Source organism: Alligator sinensis, unplaced genomic scaffold, assembly GCF_000455745.1.
Source record: "Alligator sinensis unplaced genomic scaffold, ASM45574v1 scaffold159_2, whole genome shotgun sequence".
Lineage (NCBI taxonomy): Eukaryota > Metazoa > Chordata > Crocodylia > Alligatoridae > Alligator > Alligator sinensis.
This window is the reverse complement of record NW_005841992.1, coordinates 1,361,424-1,383,088: the sequence shown is the minus strand read 5'-3', so window position 1 is coordinate 1,383,088 and position 21,665 is coordinate 1,361,424. Positions and strand designations below refer to the sequence as shown.

The 21,665-nt window shown below is 40.1% G+C and overlaps 1 protein-coding gene across 12 annotated transcripts in view; it reads right to left on the bottom strand.

Annotated features, from left to right (window-relative positions):
- The window catches only part of CMYA5 (cardiomyopathy associated 5), a 79,308-nt gene that overhangs the window by 36,519 nt on the left and 21,124 nt on the right, over window positions 1-21,665 (bottom strand). For 8 of the 12 annotated variants that reach the window (XR_003093525.1, XR_003093526.1, XM_025201373.1 and 5 more), the window contains 5 exons: window positions 16,258-21,436; window positions 12,986-13,081; window positions 11,959-12,192; window positions 9,673-9,695; window positions 4,197-4,318 (listed from right to left, as the gene is read on the bottom strand). Coding sequence is in view for 8 of the 12 variants with exons in the window: in XM_025201375.1 (XP_025057160.1) it covers window positions 4,197-4,318; window positions 9,673-9,695; window positions 11,959-12,192; window positions 12,986-13,081; window positions 16,258-21,436 (5,654 nt within the window). In the remaining 4 variants the exon portion in view is untranslated. Of the gene's footprint in view, window positions 1-2,327; window positions 2,486-2,764; window positions 3,403-4,196; window positions 4,319-9,672; window positions 9,696-11,958; window positions 12,193-12,985; window positions 13,082-16,257; window positions 21,437-21,665 lie in introns of those variants that run through there. The other 4 variants (XM_025201378.1, XM_025201377.1, XR_003093528.1 and 1 more) reach the window with 4 other exon arrangements.

The following is a 21,665-nucleotide window of genomic DNA, read 5'->3' as shown; positions in this document are numbered from 1 at the left end:
CCACAGGAAAAAGGAGCCAGATTCCAGTAGGAGTTTCACTTCAGCAAAAAGAAGAAAGGGTGAATAAGTTTCCTTAAAGTGAAGAAAAATTATTTACCACCCCATGAAGGGTCATATCAGGTCTAGAGGGAGAGAAGACAGCAGGAAAACAGGCCTCTAGTCCACAGGAAGGCTTTGGATTATAGTAGAGGGCCTTACTCCCAATACACTCTGGCTGGACTCCTGGGCTCTGTCTCCAAGGTTCAGAACTCATCCTTAGGGAGAATAAGAGATTCTTTTGGGACTCTGGTACTGTGGCATTGCTTTCTGAGGACCTAGTAGTGTCTTGTAGGGTGATAATCCTTCCAGGAACTAGAAGGAGAATTGTTTCAGTTTCCCAATGTTAGTGTATTACTAAGGTCCTATGGTCAGCTGGCATTTCCTAACTTCTCTGAAGACATCATAAGGTCCTGTATGAGTACATAAACTTCAAATATGCATCAAAAAGTTTGATTGATGATCTAAACAGAACCATCCTTGATGAGATTGCTGTGTTTTTCCCTCTAAAATTATGGGTTAATGGTAGAAAAAATAGATTTCACTGCTAAATAGCCTGATTGCACAGAACAAAAATATATGCATTTTTCCCTTTTTCTCAGTAAATTTCCATGTTACATGAATTCTATTAAGATGCAAGAAGAAAGCTTTTTTTCAGTTATCTTCACAGTAATGATGATGATCCCCTGTGGCATGAATAAGGCAAATGCTGATGCTTGCTGTTTTCCTGTGATTTATACAGAGAGCTGTCAGTATAGGAGGAGTGCATCTGCTTCTCATTGAGAGAAAAAAATCCTTTCAGTTGCTAAAAGCAAACCAGATTTTTTTTTATATTACAACTAGTGATTGCTAGTGACCAACTTGAGGCAGCACTTTCCTTTTCCTAGTGCTCAGTGGGAAAATTACTGGCAGTTTTCAATAGAGATGTATGTGAACTAGATTCTTCATTCTACACAAAATTTATTCAAAATAATTTTTTTTGCTAGAAGTCAGAATGAAAAAGAATTTCATTTAAATAAATTTAAAAATAAATTTAAAAATACAATAATTTAAGGCCAGTCAAGACATTTACTTCAAAATGTCTCATTTAAATTTTTTATTATGCAAATTTAAAGAAAATTCCTTTCCAAATGAAATTTTTTTTTTAAAGAAATGTCAAAATGGTCATTATCAAAATGTTGGTTTTTCCTTCAAAAATAAAATGTAGTCAAAGTAGACACATCCCCCCAGAAATGTCAGGGAAATGTTCCACTTGAAATTTTTCAGCAAACTCCAGGTTTCAGCTCTGCCTAAAGTACATCCAATTTGCCTCCTGAGTAACATTACGACATCCCTAATGTATCATGGGCCCTATGGGACTTAGGAAGTATGCCAGGTACTTCCTCCTTTCATAGCCTCCCCAGTGGGACAATTCAGTTGGTGAAGGTGCCTGTTAACTGTATTTTTATTTAAATAGAAGAGGACAATGACAGTATTTTTCAGAGACAGACTTTCAGTTTTGGAATTAGTCTTGTTGGCTCTCTCTCTGAGAGAGCCCAGTTCGAAAGCATGCTGCAAGGCTGCTTTGTGTTCCCAGGCTTTTTTGGAGAAAGTGGCTGGAGTGAAGAGATGAGGGCCGGGCCATGACACTGGCAGTGTAGATGGCTGCAGCTGCACAGAGCACAAGGTCACTAATGACACAATCCAAAGAGTTGGTAAGCTTCTTCAGGTGTATCCAGAACAATGAGCAACACAGTCACATCAGTGCACTATTTTGTGTGGGTTAATAAGTTGTACTGAGAGATGAGAGTGGGGAGAGGACAGAAGAGGAGAGACATCTTTTGGGAACGTTGCACAAGGTACAGAAGTCTTACAGCATAGCTCTGGATGAGGGGAAAGGGGTTTTTACTTTGTTTGGTGGAAAGCTCTAGGGAATGCTGACAGCTTTAAAGGGGAGAATTTTCTGATGTAGTTGAAATAAAACTGGGCACATTTTCTCAGACAAAATATTTTCTTACCACAAAATGCAGATTTGGGTCAACAGAAACATTTTGTGAATTTAGACCCAATTTATCAGATTTCTTCAGTTCTTTGCCTGAAACAATCTAAGTATTTTGTTCCAGTATATTCTAATGTTTCAGTTTTTCAACCTAAAGCAATATTTTATTTGAAAATGTTCTTCAGTTTTACTTAAACAGCTCACAAAGCAAATTAAATAGTCACCAAAAATAAAGAAAAGGAAAGTGAGGCTTTGGGTTTGCACAAAATGGATATTTCTGGTAGTATAATCAAATAATGAAATCAGTTATCATACACACCAGGTAGAAAGCCTTTGGGTGTCCATTTTGCTATTTTCTAGGTTTTTATTAACCATGGGGTACCTGGAGCTTTGTTAGATTTTAATAAACTGAAGGAAATAAATACAGGCGAGGCTCCAGATTCCAGGAAAGCTCATTTTGGTGTCAGCACACTGCCAAAAAGGAGAAGGAAAAGGGAGTCAGCATATCCGAGACTATGGTTAAACTCCCTGTTATGTTACAGTCTTCCTATATGTTCTCAGGCAAGTCATTTAATTCCTTTATGCCTCAGTTACCATTTTTAACAGTATTGCCTACCTCACTGAGTGGTCAGAAGGATGATGAGGCACTTAGATGATCTGCTTAGAGCAGTAGAGCAGAGATGAGCAAAGCAAAAATGGGAGAAGAGAGCAAAAAATGGAGGGTTAAATAGTAAAAGAAAGAGCAAAAACTACATAGGCTGATAAGAGAGAAACAGGACATTTTATTTCTACACACTATAAGGAAAAGACTATATGGAAAGAAAGGGGAATTAAAAATACAGAAGGGAGGTGGATTTCGTGGGATACACCTATTCACCCTCAATGTGTTAATCCAAATTCAGTGATGTTTGTTTTTCATTGGAGACAGTAGTTAAGGCAGATCAAAATAGGAAGGGGAGCACACCAGTCCAGAAAATAATGATATCACACTGACTTTTCTGAAAAGACGACACAAAAGGCAAAACAAATATGTTCCTTCTTTCATCTCCCATCTTGCCATTAGCCAGGACCTCGGGTGGGAAGATAGGACTCAGCTATTGGACTGAAAAAGGTATCAAAGCAAATTTCCCCTAAAAATGTCATAAACACTGCCTCTAAGTTATAGGCAGACTTTTCTCTTAGACTACAAGAGTGTGGATTTGCATTGTTGTGCAGAGCCGTCATTCACAACCTCCTTTATGCAGAGCTGCCTGAAAACACCTAAGTACACTTAGTTCTCTTGAAACAAGATATATTTTGAAAAGCTGGAGAGAATGCTGATGGGGATGAAGCTGAGTGGGTGGCCAGCTATGAAGAACTGTGCTGAACTGTTGGTTTTCAGAACGAGTCTGTTCCATTAAGAAAAAAATTGAAGAGAAAGCTTGTAATGGGTGAAGATGATACATGATACACAGTACACAAATACAGTTTGTCCTCTTCACTTCACTTACTGCTGGCCTGATCTGGATAATCTTTATGGGTATAAATCATACACAAGTATGGCATGCTCTTCAGGTGGAGTGGAGATACAATATACTCCATTATCCTGTTCACGTCTATGAAATAGGCTACCTCCATTTTCTGTAGCCACTGCTCCTTGAGACTGGATGCAGATGGGCTTCCAGCTGCTGTATCCACACTAACACAGTTTCAATGGCCTATTTCTGCAACCCATGCACAGTTGTGTTCTCCACATCGCTCAAGTCAGAAGCCTACTTCCTAAGGACTTTGGAAGTTCAGAAGGACCCCTGAACAACTATTGTGTTTCTGCCCAGAAACACTGGAGCACACTGGGGCTTCCTTGGCACAGATAAATTTATACAAGTCTTACGTTCACTTAGGAACTATGTGGGATCCAATGTATGATCCTTATTGTATGAGGAATAGGCAGAGTAATGGGATTTTAGAACAAACAAAACATTTTAGTCCTTTCTCCTGTGCCACCCTTTTCACTGTTCCATAATAAACCAAACACTTGTGCACAATTAGACTTCATTTCAAATTCAGCTCTGATTGCTAATTATTCAGGCTTACAACTCTGCAGCTCTTCTTTCAAGCACACACTGTTTTTAGTGTTCTATATATTCCAAGGCTTTGCCAAAATGTCAGCCTTTGCACGGGTGCACTCAGAAGAGATTCTTACCAGGCACGAGGTTTAAGGTCTTCTGATCACTTCGTACTGAACTGTCAGCATAATGTTGAAAAAGTGAAAAAGCACTGGGCATCTTTTCTAAAGAAAGAGTATTATCCATGGCAGAAAGCAACCTATTTGGAAGAAAACATATCCAAATAAATCTGGGTGGTAATACATAGCTTCCAAAGGTCAAAGGTGAAAAACATGTGACATGCACTTCTCTAAATATTTCCCAAGGAATTAACACCAGAAGCAAGAAGAGAGCTTCCTAAGCTTGGATACTTAGAACAATTACACTAAGTAGAGTGCAGAGTTGTTAAAGCTATTTCAGGTTCACTTTAGCAATAAAGATGAACCCTATCCAACTCCACAAATCAATACACTCATGAGCTATGAGAAGGTTTGAAACAGAAGTTGTATATAGGGTCCTTCTGTCTGCAAGGGTATATGCTTACTGACACTATCCCTTTAAATATATTTAAAGGCTACATAAAATTACAATTAATCTACAGGAAGCTGACTCCAGAGATTAATGTAAAGCAGCTGGTTGCAAGGAGCAAAAAATAAGAAAAAAGGAAAATGGATTGGACTTAATTAGCCCTTATTTGATGCGTTCATTATAGAAAAAAACAACATATTTTTAACTTTGAGACAGAAGCTGTCTCAAAGAAATTAAAAGAGTCTTTCTGCAAAGCAATTGACTCTTGCTATTTTTTACCTTGATGCAGTTACTTGTTCACAGTTTTCACAGAACACAGATAATAAAAATACATTTTTGGAAAGACATATAGCATCATATAAATCCTTCTCCATCTTTTTAGTCAATCAGAAAAAAATCAGTTAGAATAAGTCCACACACATATTAAAGTGTATTCTGTTTTGTAAGTTCATGTTAATAAAACAAACATGAAGTAAGGAAATCCCTGAGAAGTATATTTTACATAGGATGTTTTTCAGTAAATGACAAGATGTGACTAATTGGTTAGACCTTCATATGTGGTAAACTATGTTGATGCATAATGCATGATTTTATAGCCCATATCTTGGGCATTAATGAAAAATATGAAAGTAGGTTTGGGGTGTCACTAAAGAACCCCCTCCTCACCCCCAACTTAAGTATAGAATTTAAAATACAACATTGCATATGATAAACCTTTTTATTAATGTGCAATAAAAACCTGAAATGGGTCTTCATGTAATTTTCTTTGGTCCCAATCGAGCTAAATGCTTAAGTGCATAACTTCAAGCCTGTAAACAGTAACACTGACTTCTTTATTAACAAATCACATGAGTCAGCATGCACCACATATCTGCTATTTAAATCAGTTGACAAATTCCTGGCTCCATTTCAGTCACCTGGGCTTTTATTCTTGACATAGGCAAAGCCAGGATTTCAACCAAGAAGAATTTTGTGCGTAGAACAGCCTGCAGACTCAAGCAGACTTGTGACCTGCTGTTCACAAATAGGGAAAAATGGTTGGGGAGTGCAGAAGTGGATGGCAACTTGGGCAGCAGCAACTATGAGATGATTGAGTTCAGGTTACTGAGGAAAGGAAGGAAAGAGGGCAGCAGAGTAAGGGCCCTGGACTTCAGAAAAGCAGATTGACTCACTGAGGGAACTCATGGGCAGGATCCCCTGGGAGGCCAGTCTGACGGGGAAAGGAGTCCAGGAGAACTGGCTGAACGTTAAAGAAAGCTTACTGAGGGCACAGGAGCAAGCCATCCCAAAGCACAGAAAGACTAGCAAGTAGGGCAGAAGACCAGCTTGGCTTAGCAGAGAACTCTTTAGTGAGCTAAAACACAAAAAGGAAGCTTACAAGTGGAAACCTGGACAAACAGCAGGGGAGGAATACAACAGTATTGCTTGGGCATGCAGGATTGATATCAGGAAGGCCAAAGCACAAAGGAATTGTAGCTAGCAAGGGATGTGAAAGGTAACAAGAGGGATTTCTACAAGTATGTCATGAACAAGAGGAAAATCAGGGAAAGTGTGGGTCCCTTACTAAATGTGGGAGGCAACCTAGTGAGAAATTATGCAGAAAAGGCTGAAGTACTCAATGCCTTTTTTATCTTGACCTTCACAGGCAAGGCCAGCTCCCAGACTACTACACCTGGCAGCACAGTTTGGGGAGGAGGTGAGAAGCCAACAGTGTCAAAAGAACAGATTAGGGACTATTTAGAAAAGCTGGATGCGTACAAGTCCATGGGGCCAGATGGGATGCACACAAGAGTGCTGAGGGAGTTGGCCAGTGTGATTGCAGAGCTACTGGCCATCATCTTTGATAACTCATGGCAATCAGAAAAGGTCCCAGATGATTGAAGAAGGGCAAATATAGTTTCCATCTTTAAGAAAAGGAAGAATGAGGAACTATAGACTAGTCAGCCTCACCTCAGTCCATGAAAAAATCCTGGGACAGATCCTCAAGGAATCCATTTCTAAGCACTTGGAGGAGAAGATGGTGATTAGGACCAGTCAGCATGGATTCACCAAGGGCAAGTCATGTCTGACCAATCTGACTGCCTTCTATGACACAATGACTGGCTTTGTCGATGCAGGAAGAATAGCAAATGCGATATACCTTGATTTTAGCAAGGCTTTTGATAGGGTCTTCCACAACATTCTTACAAGCAAGCTAAGAAAGTTGGGTTGGATGAATGGACTGTAAGGTGGATAGAAAACTCACTGGACCATTGCTCTTAAAGGGTAGCAATCAATGGCTCGATGTCTAGCTAGCAGCTGGTATCAAGTGGAATGCCTCAAGGGTTGGTTGTGGGGCCGGTTTTGTTCAACATCTTCATTGACAACATGGAAGATGGGATGGAGTGCACTACTATAGGCTGGGGACCAACTGGCTAAGCAGCAGCTCTGAAGAAAAGGAACTGGGGATTAAAGGGGACAATAAACTGAATATGAACCTGTGAGAGGGGCAGCGAAAGCCCCTCTAGGGGGTCCTGGATCCCCACCCCATGCGCCCCGATACCTACCGCAAGGATCCCGATGAGTGGCAGCCAGAAGGAATTGCGGGCGCAGCCTCTGTGATTCAGGAGCTGCCTGCAACTGCAGCTTGGCGAGGGTAGAGCATCTGAGAGCTGTGGGCTGCTCAAATAGCAGCCGGAAAAACAGCTGGGTGGCCGGCAGAGGGAGAAATAGATGCCGTCCGGGAGACACCAGCTGCCGGGAGGGAGATCACCCAGCTGGGGATGGAGGAAGAAGGAGATGCCGACCAGGAGACACTGGCTGCCAGGAGGAAGATCACCCGGCTGAAGGTGGGAGAGGAGGAGCTGAGTAGCGAACAGAGGGCTCCAGCCAGGCAGGGAGGAATCCCTAGCCAGGGGAAACCTGCATTCTCTGGGAACAACCCTGCAGCCCCCACCAGAGAATCCAGGTACGGTGGCGGGAGGCGTTGGCAGGGAGTGGCTACTCCCCATGTGCGGCACGGCGGGGAGACATGAGCAACCCAGTGTGGGAACCACGCACTCCACCACTGATCCAGGGAAGACGAAGAGTGACCCCGGGTTAGCCGGGGGTCTGAGGTGGCCAAACTGAGGAGGCAGATCTGGGAGGGGCACGGGACAGCGGCCCAACCCCACAGTCACCTGGAGCACAGGGATGAGCGAGTCCCCCATCCTTTTGCTTCAGTTTCTTTATTTTTGAGCCATCAAGGGGCACTGGGAGATGGGATCCCAGGGGTTCTTTGGCGGAGTCCAGATGTTTGTTTCAGTTGGGTTCATCAGACGCCCTAGCTAGCCTGAAGACAGGGCAGGCTTACGCGCCCCAGCCAACCTGAAGCCAAGGAACCGGCTGCGGGGAAGGTGGAACTGGCCTGGAAGGCCCAATCTAGTCCGAAGTCGGTGAGTGGGGCGAGAAGGGAGATCATCCAGGAGAAGACCCGCCAAGTCCGGTGTTCATCCGGGCCATGGATGTTGTAAGGGTGAGGTAAAGGGGAGGTTTGGAGCCCCATGAAGAAAGAACCAGGATCAAGACTTCTTCGCTCTTGGGAGCCACCTAAAGGGAACTGCCTCCCCAACAAAGAACATCGAAGACGTGGCAGGTGAGTAGGAGCAGCACCCATACCATCTAGGTGACACCCGAGCCTAAGTTTCACCTTGATGTCGCTTGGAGGCAAGACGCCCATCAAGAAGAGGCCGAAGCCTTATAACACCTACCAGCGACAGAACCAATAGTGTGTCCTTATTGCAAAGGAGGTAAATGGCAGACTGGGCTGTAATAGTAGGAACACTGACAGCAAACCTCTTATTTGACACTGGTGAGACCACACCTGGAATACTGCATCCAGTTTTGGGCTCCCCCCTACAGAATGGAAGTGGACAAATTGTACAGAGTGCAGCAGAGGGCAACAAAAAAGATTAAGGGATTGGGGGACATGACTTCTGAGGAGAGGCTGAGGGAACTAGGCTTATATAGTCTGGAGAAGAAAAGACTGAGAGGAGATTTAATAACCTTCAGCCACCTGAAAGTTGTTCCAAAGAGGATGGAGCTATCCTGTTCTTAGTGGTGACAGATGACAGAACAAGGAGCAATAGTTTCAAGTTGCAGCAAGGGAAGTTTAGGTTAGATAACAGGAAAAACTCTCTCACTAGAAGGGTAGTAAACACTGAAGCAGGTTACCTAGAGAGGTTGTGGAATTTTCATCCTTGGAGGTTTTTATGACTTGGCTAGACAAAGCCTAGGCTGGGATGACATAGCTGGTCCTGCTTTGAGGAGGGGGTTGGACTAGATGACCTCCTGAAGTCCCTTCCAACCCCTATTTTCTATTACTCTATATGAATATTCCAAGGTAATTTGTGAAAATTTTAGAGGGAGATACATTTCCTTAAGATTAGTTATATTTCAAGTTATGAGTCTCACTGAGAAGAAGCCCCATTAAAAAGCCACACAGGGCATAAGAAGATTTTGACCATGGGACTGTTATTTTATTTATGTATTTATTTAGGGAGAGTAGAGAGAGAAAAGGCGGAATGAAACAGAAATCCAAATTCATACTTTACTGGAGATGCATCCATTTACACCAGTTGTAAATTTAGCCCCACATCTCCTCTTATGCAAGTGATACCTAAAGTATTTCCATTAAGATTTGATCTAATATGGAAATTATGTGAGTAAAACATGAACACTTGAAAACAGTGGTGTTTAAGTCAGATTTAAGCATCATCAAAATGTTTTATACAATAATTACAAGGAACATCTACTTAAGAATGTCTATGAAGAATATTCAAAGTGAGTTGACATTTAAAATGCTATATTTATTATTTAAATTATGAAATACAAAACACATGCAAAACACTTCAAACACTGTCAGCTACAGTAATAAGTATGAGATGTCTTCTCTGAATGATTATTATGTGATGTTTATAGTAGACAGTTATGTTGGCAGCATGCCTTCAATAAGGCTTGAAAGTATTAAATGAAGCATCCAACATGCTAAACCTAACACACAATGCACCTAAGATACATTGCTTATACCTTTTATTCATTTCTTTAGATGACTAAGAGAAAAGAAAAGAGAAACGTATTAACAATTTAACAAACATAAGATAATATTTAAGAACAAATAGTATAAAAACAAATTCTACAGCTTTCAGTTGATGTAAATAAACACAGCTCCATTGATTTTATTGGTTTTTTGCTCATTTATCCCAGAAGAGAAGTTATCTTTTCAGGTAATTTCCCTCTGTAAGACCCTGTCTCAATATGTTTCTTTAAGTACATGTGTAGCTTTAAGTATGCAAGCAGGCAATCAAGAAACACTTGTGCTTAAAAAGTTAGGCACACAGCCAAGAACTGTTGCTGTATTAAAGCCTACATCACTGTTACAGTAGGCAATATCATTTTTACATTATAAATATTAAGGTCCAAATGCCAAGACCAAAAATACTGCCCCCCACACTCCAATATATACACACAGCTGCTGATGCTTCATGAGCTTTATACTAGTGGAACCGGGTTTTTTACATTTTGTGGGAGTGCCTCAGCTGCCTTTTTCATTGCACAAAAGGGCTTCAGGATCCAGTCCTCCATCCTTTACAGAAAGGGTCAGGAGACATTTAATGACTATACATGTTAAGAGCATATTAGGAATTAGATACCCTGTCCTCCAAAAAGGCTTTAAGATTTCAAAACCTTTCCAGTTCCATCAGGAAGCAAACAATGTGAATGGTTTTCATGCAAAATGCGAGGGTGGCCCCAGTCCTTCCAAGAATAGTCAATACCTCAGAGATTAGGACATTCATTTTTGGGACATGGGAGAGTCAGATTCAAGCCTCTAGTCTAAATTAACCAGAGGAGGGACTTGAACCTTGACTTCCCACAACCCAGGTGAATGCCCTAACCACTAGGTTCTTGGTGATTGTTTGGTGCGTCTTTCAATCTCTCCTGTTGGAGCTGTTTCACTTAGTAAAAAGAATTATTTCCAAGGGACTAAATAAATAGTTTCCATTGCCCAGAATGCTCTACAGCCCTCCTCTAGAAGCTGAACTGCAGTTTGCATGTAATAGCCATGGGCCAGAGTGGACAAGCAGAATTGGGGTAGTTTCTGCCCCCTTGGAAGCAGGGGCTCTAACTGAAATACCTTCCCTTCCAAAGCATTATTACCCTTCTTGCTGAGCCATCTTCCCTCTTGGTTGCTGTCCTCCTGGCCCTACATATCTCCCCGCTTTTTTGCTTTTCATTTGACCAACCTCAATAGGAAGGACAAAGGGTACTCTGGGCAATGCTCAGCCTATAGAATGGTGGTTAAAGCACTTTGCTGGGAAGCAGATGACACAGATTAAACCCCCCACCCTGTGGATGGGGGTGGCCTAGAATCTGGGTGTACCACTCCCTGGGCATTTGTTCTATCCAATAGACTTTGGTCCAGAAATGGGAGTTCCTTCTCCACTCCAATGCAATTTATTTCTGACTAAGGATTTGGGACACGTTTGGTGTTACATATATGCCTGAGCAGTTCTAACCCCCCTGGGCAGCTACTTGGCCACAGTAAAGTCTACTGAGTATGCACAGATGATGTGCAAGTGCCAAAAACTACAGTTACACAGCTGTGTAAGAGCCACTTCGGTGCAGGAAGGGAAAATAGGACCTGACCTGTAGTTACTATACATAGCATCCAGATTCATAGCCAGAATGGACCATTATGATCATGTAGTCTGATATCACGCAAAACATAGGCCATACAGTGATGCCTGCATCAGGGCCATTTTGAAACTCTAGGTTTCCACTTCTTGTACGCTTCCTTTTGAAACTCCTACATAACAGATATTTACTGTATTTCCTACTTGGCTCAAATGTCTTGTTATCCTCAATGTCAACAATTTGCATTTTTTGCCAGTTCTGATTTCAATTTCCATTTTTTTTTCAAGTTCAGATTTCAATTTCCAGTCCTTATGTTTAGTTTCACCTTTGTTTGCTATATTAATATATCCTTTAGTGTTGGGTATTTTCTTGCTGGGTAGATCATTAAAGCTGCCTCTTAATCTATTCTTCAATAAGATAAGTAGAGTGAGCTTCTCTAATCTTTCATTGTAAAACATGGTTTCCATCCTACAAATCATTCTTAGATTTCTTCTCTGAGCCCTCATGTGACATAAGGGAATGATCCAGCAGTGCTAGATTGGCACACCTGAGACTACAGACTAAATTTATCTCAGAAAATGACAAAGTTCTAAAGAGCTGCCTGGGTCTGAGTATGTTATATAAATGCCTTATGAGACTCATGCTATTTAGGTTATTGTCCTGAACATAATTCATACTTACATTTAGGAAACTAGCCTCATCAAGTTCTTCAGTTTCCCTTACAGTTGTACCCAAAGCCTCCTTGGCAGCATCAATAATCTGTTGAAAGTTAACCATCTGTTCATAGAGATATTCCATTTTCATCTTCTTCACCTCCTCAAAGTTCTCTAACTTCTCGTCATATTGCGCTGTCACTTTCTTAACCATGTCTTCATTTTGATCTTCTAAAACCCGTTCACTTTTCTTACAGTTTTCCTGGAAAATAAAAAAGCATGCCAATCTGAGAAATAAAACTACATCAGTCAACAAAATGTCCACGGAAATCAATATAGACTATGAGAGCAAATACCTTTCCTTCCCATACCACTTATTCGTGTGCTCCAAAGTAGAGGTGCTGTACTCACCCAGCCCCCTGGGCTGAATCTAAACCATAGAGCTCCTCAGAAGCCAGATCTGGACATGGCAGCAGGGCAAGTGACAGCAGCGATTGTGGTGACTAAGCACAGCCATTGCTCGTATTCTACTGCTGACATGCTTTCACAACAGGGCTCCATACCCCAGACTGCAGTGGCGCCCCCTTCCCTCCACCCCCGCTCGCTACCATCCTGAATGCTTGGCCCCTCTATGAGCCCCATAGGCCAGGTGATACAGCTCCATGGGCTGCATCCAGCCCATGGGCTGCATATCTGGCCCTCCTGCACAAAATGATTCAGGTTGCTGATTTGAAGCATGTAAGGTTTGAAAGTTTTGTTTTAAACAGAACTTAGACTAAAAACACTGAGAGAATAATTTGCTTATCCAGTGCCTGACAATCACATAATACATGTAATGGTCACTGGGATCATTATCGCAGCACTATATTATGAAGCAAATTTATGTTTATTTTTCACAGTTAATCGCTCACAGTCAGAGGGGCTAATGTAAGGACTAGTAAAACAGCCCATTCCAGTGTTAACCCCAGCAAGGAACTACGACAAATCTTTTCAAAGCATTGTCAATATTGTAAAGGAGAAAAAAAACACAGTAGTGATATCTATGTTGGACTTACCTCAACAGAATTAAATAGGGATTCTATCTCACTAACAAATTCCTCAATTTTCAGTGACTTTTCTTGTAATGCCACCAAAAATTCATCTAATTGATCCTGAAATTAAAAAAAAGTTGCAGTCACTTGAAAATGTGCACTTTATAAAATCCATACAAAATGTATGTTAGATAAATATTTTTGTTTCACCACTAGATGTAAACGGAATAACTTTTTCAGTTAATTTTGCAGTGCCATCGTGGCTAGTGAGGCCTATAGGAAAAACACAAAACCATCTTCAAAGCATAACTTGGGCTTGATCCTGACAGGCGCTGAGAGCTCATTTGTGATATTCAGGACCCACAAGTCAGGCTTTGCTGGAAGGTCAGGACCTTAAGGCATCTCACAGAAATACTAGATAGACTGCAGGACATGGTCCAGAACAGAAGAGGGTAATTGGTGGGGGACTGGCTTGCTGCTTATCTTGGAGACTAAATCATATTGAGCATAATCATAGCTTTTTCTGAATTTTGCTGGAAAATTATGCTTGATATTTACTGATAATGAAAGGCCTGAATCAGTTGTTTTATGTGTGTAAACAATGCAGAAGGAGGCTTGTGAAACAAAGTAGAGCTGTCTTTTCTGCAGCAGTTTTTTCTTGACCTTCTTTGAGAGTAAACTGTCCATCTACGCATATGCAATTTATGATTCATAACTGCACTTGGTTTTAATCAAGTTGTATAAATCTAGAAGGAAGGTTAAAGGAAGGTTAGTAGCAGCCTCCTATAATTTGGCAATTTTTTATAGCCAAATCTGTTTGAAAAATGTGACCTCATGTGACCTCCATGAATTATAAATATCATATTAGATTGTAAAATTGAATTCTATATTTATAACTATTTAGGGCTGATCAGTGCAACTCCAAAGTGAACTTCTGTTTGTCAAGATAACCTATAAAAATTGGCAGAGGCCATGAATACCTCATTTCATTTAACACAAAGTTTTGCTCCAATGCTAAAACTGAGGAAATTCATATTTTGTTGTCCTGGTATTTTCTGAGAGATTATATATATATGAGTAACAAGAACCATGCATGGACAGTTTCAGAGTAACATGAGTTTCACTGCTAGAAATCACATGAAGTCAGATCTGTTTTGAAGCCAGATTTATTTATTGACTCTCTCTCAAAGTCCATAACCAGGGAATGACATAATGGGATAAATTAACTCCACTGGCTTCACTGTAGCTCCAACAGGGATGACTGTGATCTGACTTTATGACTCACATTGGTATATTATGATCATACATACTTGTAGATTAAACTACCATATAGTAAAGATAAAAACAGGGTACATGTGCAGACTAGACAAATAGAATAATTAATAGCTTAAAACTTGAACAGAAATATGTCACATGTTCTTATAGCTATACTTTTTGTTTCTTAGTTATGAGTGACTGTTATAAACATAGCTTACCTGAAGACTATATCTGAGGTCTATTTTCAGACCAAATTCAAGGATTATATATGAATGCTTTAGTGCAAGTTAAACACATGCCAAGAAGTCAGTATGAGATGCAAAATAACATGAGTTAAAGGAAAAATCATTATCAAAGCTGATTCTGTGACATGGCCCAGATTTTTTTATTAAAATTATGTGTAATTTTGTAATTACATGCACTTGTGTGTGTGCCAGAAAAAATAGAGTTCAGTTTTTAGACACTTGATTTAGATTGCAGAGCTGGCAACTAGAAAAAGATGTATAAAAAATAACTAGAGAAAGGTCTCTACTCTGCTTTCAACTAGATTAACAAAATTAACAAACGACATGGAGTAAGTGAGAGCTCATAAACATGGGACTTCATAATGCCATATTGGCAACCACTTTTCAGGGCAGAAGTGGAATTCAAAGACAAGTATCTAGAGAAGTGAAAAGTGTTGTAGCTAGCATTTATTTTGAAAATATATTTTGGGGGAAGATACACAGTATATGAATGTATGCATACCTTTCAGAATGTTAGACTCTTGCCCTGGTAAGAATACCCTTGCTAGATTTCTGAATTACTTGAATTTTAATTTCATGCTCATTTTTAATTAGTTTCAACATTTTTAAATTGATCTGAGAATTCATGTCCTACAGGCTAGATGCACATTGTACAAAGCTTTGAAACTAACATAAATATAGGTTCTGTATCAGGTGGTTTTCCTTCCCTATGCTCAAGAAAATAAGGCCTTGTCTGTTCTACTGCTAAGCTGTATCAAGGAAATGAATTAAACAATATGGGTTGACTGGTGAATGCACACAGGACTTTAGCCACATTTTGTGACAATGCTAAAGCCGTTGACTAATCAATGTGCTTAAGTGGGACAGGTGACAATATCAGTTCAACTAGTGTTACTAAAATTCTCTCTCTCTACAAAAGAAAAAGAACTATACTAAGGATAAGGCTAAAATTCAGAAAGCTCTGTGAGACCTGCTAGAAAAATAAGGCCACTTAAAAATGTGAAATAAAATTATATCAGCGTGGTAAGCTCATGATTCTAAGCTACGTAACTGCAATATATTCTTCCTTCTAGGCTGGACTTTAAGAGGGAGCATTTTTTTGTGTTCTGTTCTGGTTAATGCAACAATCATCTTGATACCAGTGTGGGCTTGGCCATGGTCTTCCATGATTTTAGTGAAAGTTTTGCACTGTTTATTTCTTTTACAGCTATTGTAATATCAGGGCATGTTTCAGAGCTTAAACGAACCACTGCTGCCAGAAAGGGTGTTAAACCCATCTCAACCTCTACCATTTCCAATGGGAGACAATAATTTTTTTTAAACAGACCAAAAATCAACCCAAGAAACACTTACATCTTTCTTTGCAGTCCTATAGAATTAATTAACCAAACTTTGAACTCTGAAGTGGTCTGAAGGGTGATATGTTCATGTTGGTTTAGCCTATTTAAGAGGTAAACTCAGTTGCTGAAGGTTACTTGCTGGAGCTGCTGAGTGAAGGTTCAAGTAATCTAAGGAGAGCACATCACAATAATCCAGCCTGACAATCAGAAAGACGTGGACAATTCTAGCAGGGTCCCCATCGAGGAGAAAACACTCCAGTATGAGATAACATCTAAAAACCAAATCTAATTGCATATTTTCTACTGAGCAGTGAATAAATAGTAATAAACAGTAACAGTCAGTCCATGATTTTATCTTGGAAAAAGGAAAAAAGATGAATGATCCATATTTTAAATTAGCCAAATAAACAACATATTTGTGTTTGACTTTGAAAACGGCATCGCAAATGCTTACCTTGATCTCATTTGCAGCAGTGTCTAGTGATGTCACATCATGCTCTTTATGCTGCCCAAAAAGCTTGTCAATAGCAGAAATAGGGCATCTGCACTGGTAGCAATATGTATCAATTTGGGCCTTCTTCATGTCTTTTTGTGGACTCTCACTTGCAGGTATGTCTGCTGATGATTGTTCAGGCTCCATCATCACAAACCCTGAATCTTCGCGGTCAGTGGGTGTAACTTGCTCTGCCTCGTTTACAAATTCATAACTATCACTAATATGCTCAGAAGATTCCTTGTCTTCAAATAATAATTCTTCATGTGCCAATTCAGAGGACAATTCATCTTGCAATTCTTCTTGGTTAATCACTTCATAATCCATTGATTCAGCAAGATCTTCATAAGCACCAAAGCACTGCTTTGCTCCTGAACTGGGCTGAACGTTATCTAGATTGCAAGGAAAGGGCTGTGTGTCTGATTCACCTAACACATAATCAGATCTTACTCCTGGTTCTGAAAGTCCACACTTAGCTATTCCTAGGTCATGCTGTGCTATACCATCTGTAACCTTTCTTTGGCCTCTTTGCTCGTGTGCCAGCTCATCTGTGCCTATTAGATTTTCTCCTCTGACTTTTTTTTTGTTCATATTTTCAAGGTGATTGTACTCTAAAGCATGTGCCTCCCTTGTCGTGGGATGCAGTTGCTTATCTAAATGTGAAATTATTCCATCTTTCTCTAGTTTCTCTGTTTGTTGAAGAGTTTCAAGATGGGAGAGATTTTCTTGGACATACTGATTGCCTTTACTCCCCTCAGCTGGTGTTCTGCCATGAGGTAAATCATTATCCATTTTGTGAACTGTTATTTCATGTTGCTTTTTCTGCTCATCTGTCAGGTAAGTTACTTCCTTTGATTTATTTAGCACAGATGCTTCATCTTGATGGGCAATTTCCTCAGAATCTACTACTTGACTGGACTCTTGATGACTTGTTTGACTTGACAGTTCCTGGTTAGCTTCTGCAGATGTATTTTCTTCTTCTCTTCTTTGATGAGTAACATCGTTTCTAGCATCTGAAATATTTAGTTTGCTTCCAAAAGGAATTGCATAGGTTGGTTTACAAATTGTTGCTTTAATATCACTAACAATCTGGGCTTCTTCTTTTCTCAATACATCTGTCTCTCTCTCCACTATTTCTCCTTCTGACATTTTGGCAGACTCTTCAACTGAAATGTGAACAGATTGCGGTTCCTTTTCAACTGCCTCACAAACACCCTCACTTCTGTCCTCTAAAACTGTCATTTGGCTTGAAATATCTTTGCTACTAGACTGATCTTTTGGAATTTGCTCCTTCTGAAACCCAGCCATATTACTTGGAATATCATCTATAAGAATATATTTTTCAAAATATATTCCAGTTCCATCATCTGTGTCAGAATTCCTACTAGGAAACGATGCATCAGAATTCATACTTTCTTCATCGGAAGGAGGTTCATTGTTACCTTTTATGTTTTCTCCCACTGCTTCTTCATACAGGTCTTTGTATAAAAATGAGAGAGCAGGTGGCTCTTCTAAAAGCTCTGGGTTTATCATGGTGACTGATGTGGGAAATAACAGGGATCGTTCTAACACTCCTTCTTCTGTATCAAACAAGGGTGTGCCTGTGGACTTTCGTTCATCTTCTACATTTACAATTTTTTTACTGCTAATGTCAACGGATTTTTGCTTAGGAAAAGATTTCTGAACATCTGCACATGACCGTATTTTGTTGTCTTCTTCCACAGTTCCATAAAAGGCTTCATCCAGATAATTAAATAGGGAATAACCATCTTCCAAAGTATTAACATCAGATCTTTCATTTAAAGAGACAGCTTCTCCCATTGGTTCCTTAGGACTTTCCATTCCAGCAGGAAATGAGTGTAGTTCCTGAGGAGATGACTCAGTAGGAGATCTGTCATCAATCCGAGTATATTTTTCAAAATAATCCATATCAATGCTACTGTTATTAGGATTCAAAGCAGTCTCGCTATTATTTTCTATCCTTTTTGAAATTTCCTCTTTTGTTTCTATGGCTTCCGGAGCATCTTCATTTTTGACCAGTTCTTTTTGTTCATTATTTTGACTTCCAGTGTCACTAGCCACTGAGCTTTCTGAAATTTCTGTAGTTGTTCCACATACTGAAGCTTCATGGCCAGCAACTGTATCATCACTATAGTCAACTAGCTGTCTTTTCAATAAGGTATTTGTTTCCAAATATTCCAGCTTATCAGGCATGTGTTTGCTTTCTTCTTGATCAACGGAAGAAATGACTGGGGGAACATGAATATTCAATATTTCGTAACCTTCTGAAATTATATTAAATATATCTTTTTGACTGTCAAGTTCTGGAGCGCACTTGCATTCTACTTCAGACTTCATATGGTGTGTTAATTCCTCTTCCCTTTGCAGACCATGTTCAGATTCTTTTGATGCTTCCTCTACATTCGATGAAGATTGGGTTTCTTCTGCTTCTGCAGAATAAGATGGCATTTCTAGATTCTGTGTTTTAATAAAAGGGCTAAGTAAAGTGGATATTGGCTCTGCTGAAGCAAAGCTGTCCACTTCAGCTGAAGAAGGCTGATGTTTTTGCATCGCTCTTTCATCAAGAAGGTCTGGTGAACCACCTGTTGATTGCTCCAATGACACATCTTCCGTGCCATCTGAATAAGGCTCCATTTCATGTCTGTTTGTTTCTTCATTACAACTGACTGAAGCGATTTTTGACTGCTGCACCAACATGCTTACTAGGTCAGGCAAAGATGATGGAATATTTTGTTTCTCTTCTTCATCAAAGAAACCAAGCGAATAAGACTTGGACTCTTCCAGCCATGTATCAGGATTTGCAAGTGAATTAAACGGAATATTTTGTTCACCCACTTCCTTAATAGTTGTACTTGACTCTTCTGAAACCAGGTTTATCATTTCCTGCTCACCAGGCAGCATTTGCTGCTGAATACTTTCAGCAACGAGGCTTGGAGAATGAGCACTTAACTGTTCTGACAAATATTTTGTGTTCAATAAATCAGCTTGGACTTCTTGCTTATCTTCCATTGCTGTAGTTTTGGGTAAATAAGGTTTAACTTCTTCTAACTCTGTTTCACCCAAGTCTAAATGTTCAAACTTTGACTGTGCTATAGGTAAACATGGCTGAATAACTCCATACTCTGTTTTTTTCATGGAATGTGCTAAATTTGGCTGTTCTGACTCCATTTGTGTGGTTTCTTGTTCCTCTGCTTCATCAGTGAGGCATGTTAATTTTTGAACATCCAGTTCCCGTTGCTTAGTTACAGGAGAATGGAATCCCGAATTTTGCATCTCCAAATGTTTAGACTCTAGTTGGGCAGTTTCTTCTCTCTCCTCTTTGCCACAGGAATCAGATAAATTGGAATACTCACAGAGCCCTGAAGTTACCTGTGAAGCAAAATGACTTTTTTGTATTTCCATTTCATCGATAGGGCATGATCTATCTAACTGTTCAGATGCCAGTTGCTCAGCTGTAGTGGAATAAGACTTAATTTTTTGCTCCTCTGCTTCCTCAATTGAATCTGATAAATATGGATGTTCAGAGACTGACTGAGTAATTACAGGGGAATGGGGCTGAATAACTTGCTTCTCTAAATGTCCAGACTCCAACTGTGTGGTCTCTTGCTCCTCTGTTTCATCAGAAGAATTTGATACATCTGGAGGTTCACACTCCAATTGTGTAGTCAGAGGTGAATAAAACTGAATTTCTTGCTTCTCCACTTCATCCACAGAACGGGATAAAACTGCATGATCCAGCTCTGATTCTGCAGTGGTGGATGAATAAGGATCAACATCCTGCTTTCTTGTTTCAGATAAAACTGAATGTTCAGACTCAGACTGTGTAGTCATGGGTGAGTAAGACTGACTTTCTTGCTTTTCTGCCTCCTCCACAAGATGTAATGAAACAGAATGGTCAGACACATATTCTGGAGCTACAGATGAATAAGCTTGAGTTGTTTGCTGCTCTGATTCAGTTACAGATTCTGCTGAAATGGGCTCTGTGGTCATGAATGAATAAGGCTGAATTTCTTGCTGCCCTACTTCATCAATTAGGCATGATGTAACAGGTAGTGACTGGTCTGACGTCTCAATTATAGTCTCAACTGGAGCTGGCCGCATTTCTTGTTTCTCAGCTTTATCAGTAGGATCTAATGGAACAGGCACTGATGGTTCTAATACTGAGTTTATGGCTGTAGGTGAACATGTGGGAACTTCCTGCTTATCCCCTTCATCTGTAAGGCAGGGTGAAATGGACTGTGACTGCTCTGATGTCTCACTTGAAGTCTTAGTTGGAGACTCTGTTTCTTTTTCCACAGGATTGTCAAGAGGAACACTAGAGTTTGAAAACTTCTTAGATCCAGGAGTCAGTTGGCCACGTTTTATATTGGGAAGTGAAGCATCTTTCCTAGCAGCAGAAGCTTTTTCAAGAGTCACTGAAGAGGGGGAAGAAAGGCTTTGTTTTAAGAATCCCTTCTGCTGTCTTTGCTCCCTTTTTGTATCTGATAGTATGGGTGGATCTTTACTACGTGTCTTTCGGAACAGTTTTGGGGGTGTTGCTTCTTCTGTAATCAAATTGAACTTTTGAATTCTAGCCCATACTGATCCTCCAGGGTCTGGCCCTCCCTTCTTCTGTTTATGTTCTTTGCCCATTGACTTTGAGAGGAGTGGGGTTGGTTCCTCTGTAATGTTTACTGGATCTTCTGTATCTTTTGAAGTTTCTACTTCCATAGCTTTTGCTTCTGGTTCAGCACCACTTAACTCTGTATCATTTACTGGGGTAACACTTAAGTCTTGCATTCCAGAGAAGTCATGCTTTTTACTACCCTGGCCTTCCTTCAGGTTTGAACGCAACAGTGTCCTATCGGATGATCTACATATCTTTTTCTGGACAGTCTTACCTTCATCCATGATAAAGATAACTTTCCCAGGAGGAGAATCTACAGATGAACGTTCCAGACTATAAAGATAAGAAGTAGTACTAGCTTCAGAGGCCCAGGGAGCAGAACATCTGCTTGAGCTGGTTTCCCAAGTTATTCCACTATCTTCACTTGGAACTGTTACCATAGAAAAGGAAGGATTGGAGACAATGTATTGTAGCTTGGGTTTCACCTCTGCATTTTGGATAAGGTCCTTTAAGCTATAAAAAAGTAGGAACATTTATTATTACAATACATCAATTATTGGTAAATAAAATATTAGTAAAATACGGTAAAATCACATGTATTGCTGTGGGGTCTTTTGATTATGGTGTCAGATGTGCTGGCTGTGTTTTGCCTGTGTTGTTAGCAAGACCTGTTTCTATTTTGTGTTCACTGGTCAGCACAGAGTATTTCTGAGGGTGAGACTGGTGAGACTGAGAGTTGGGA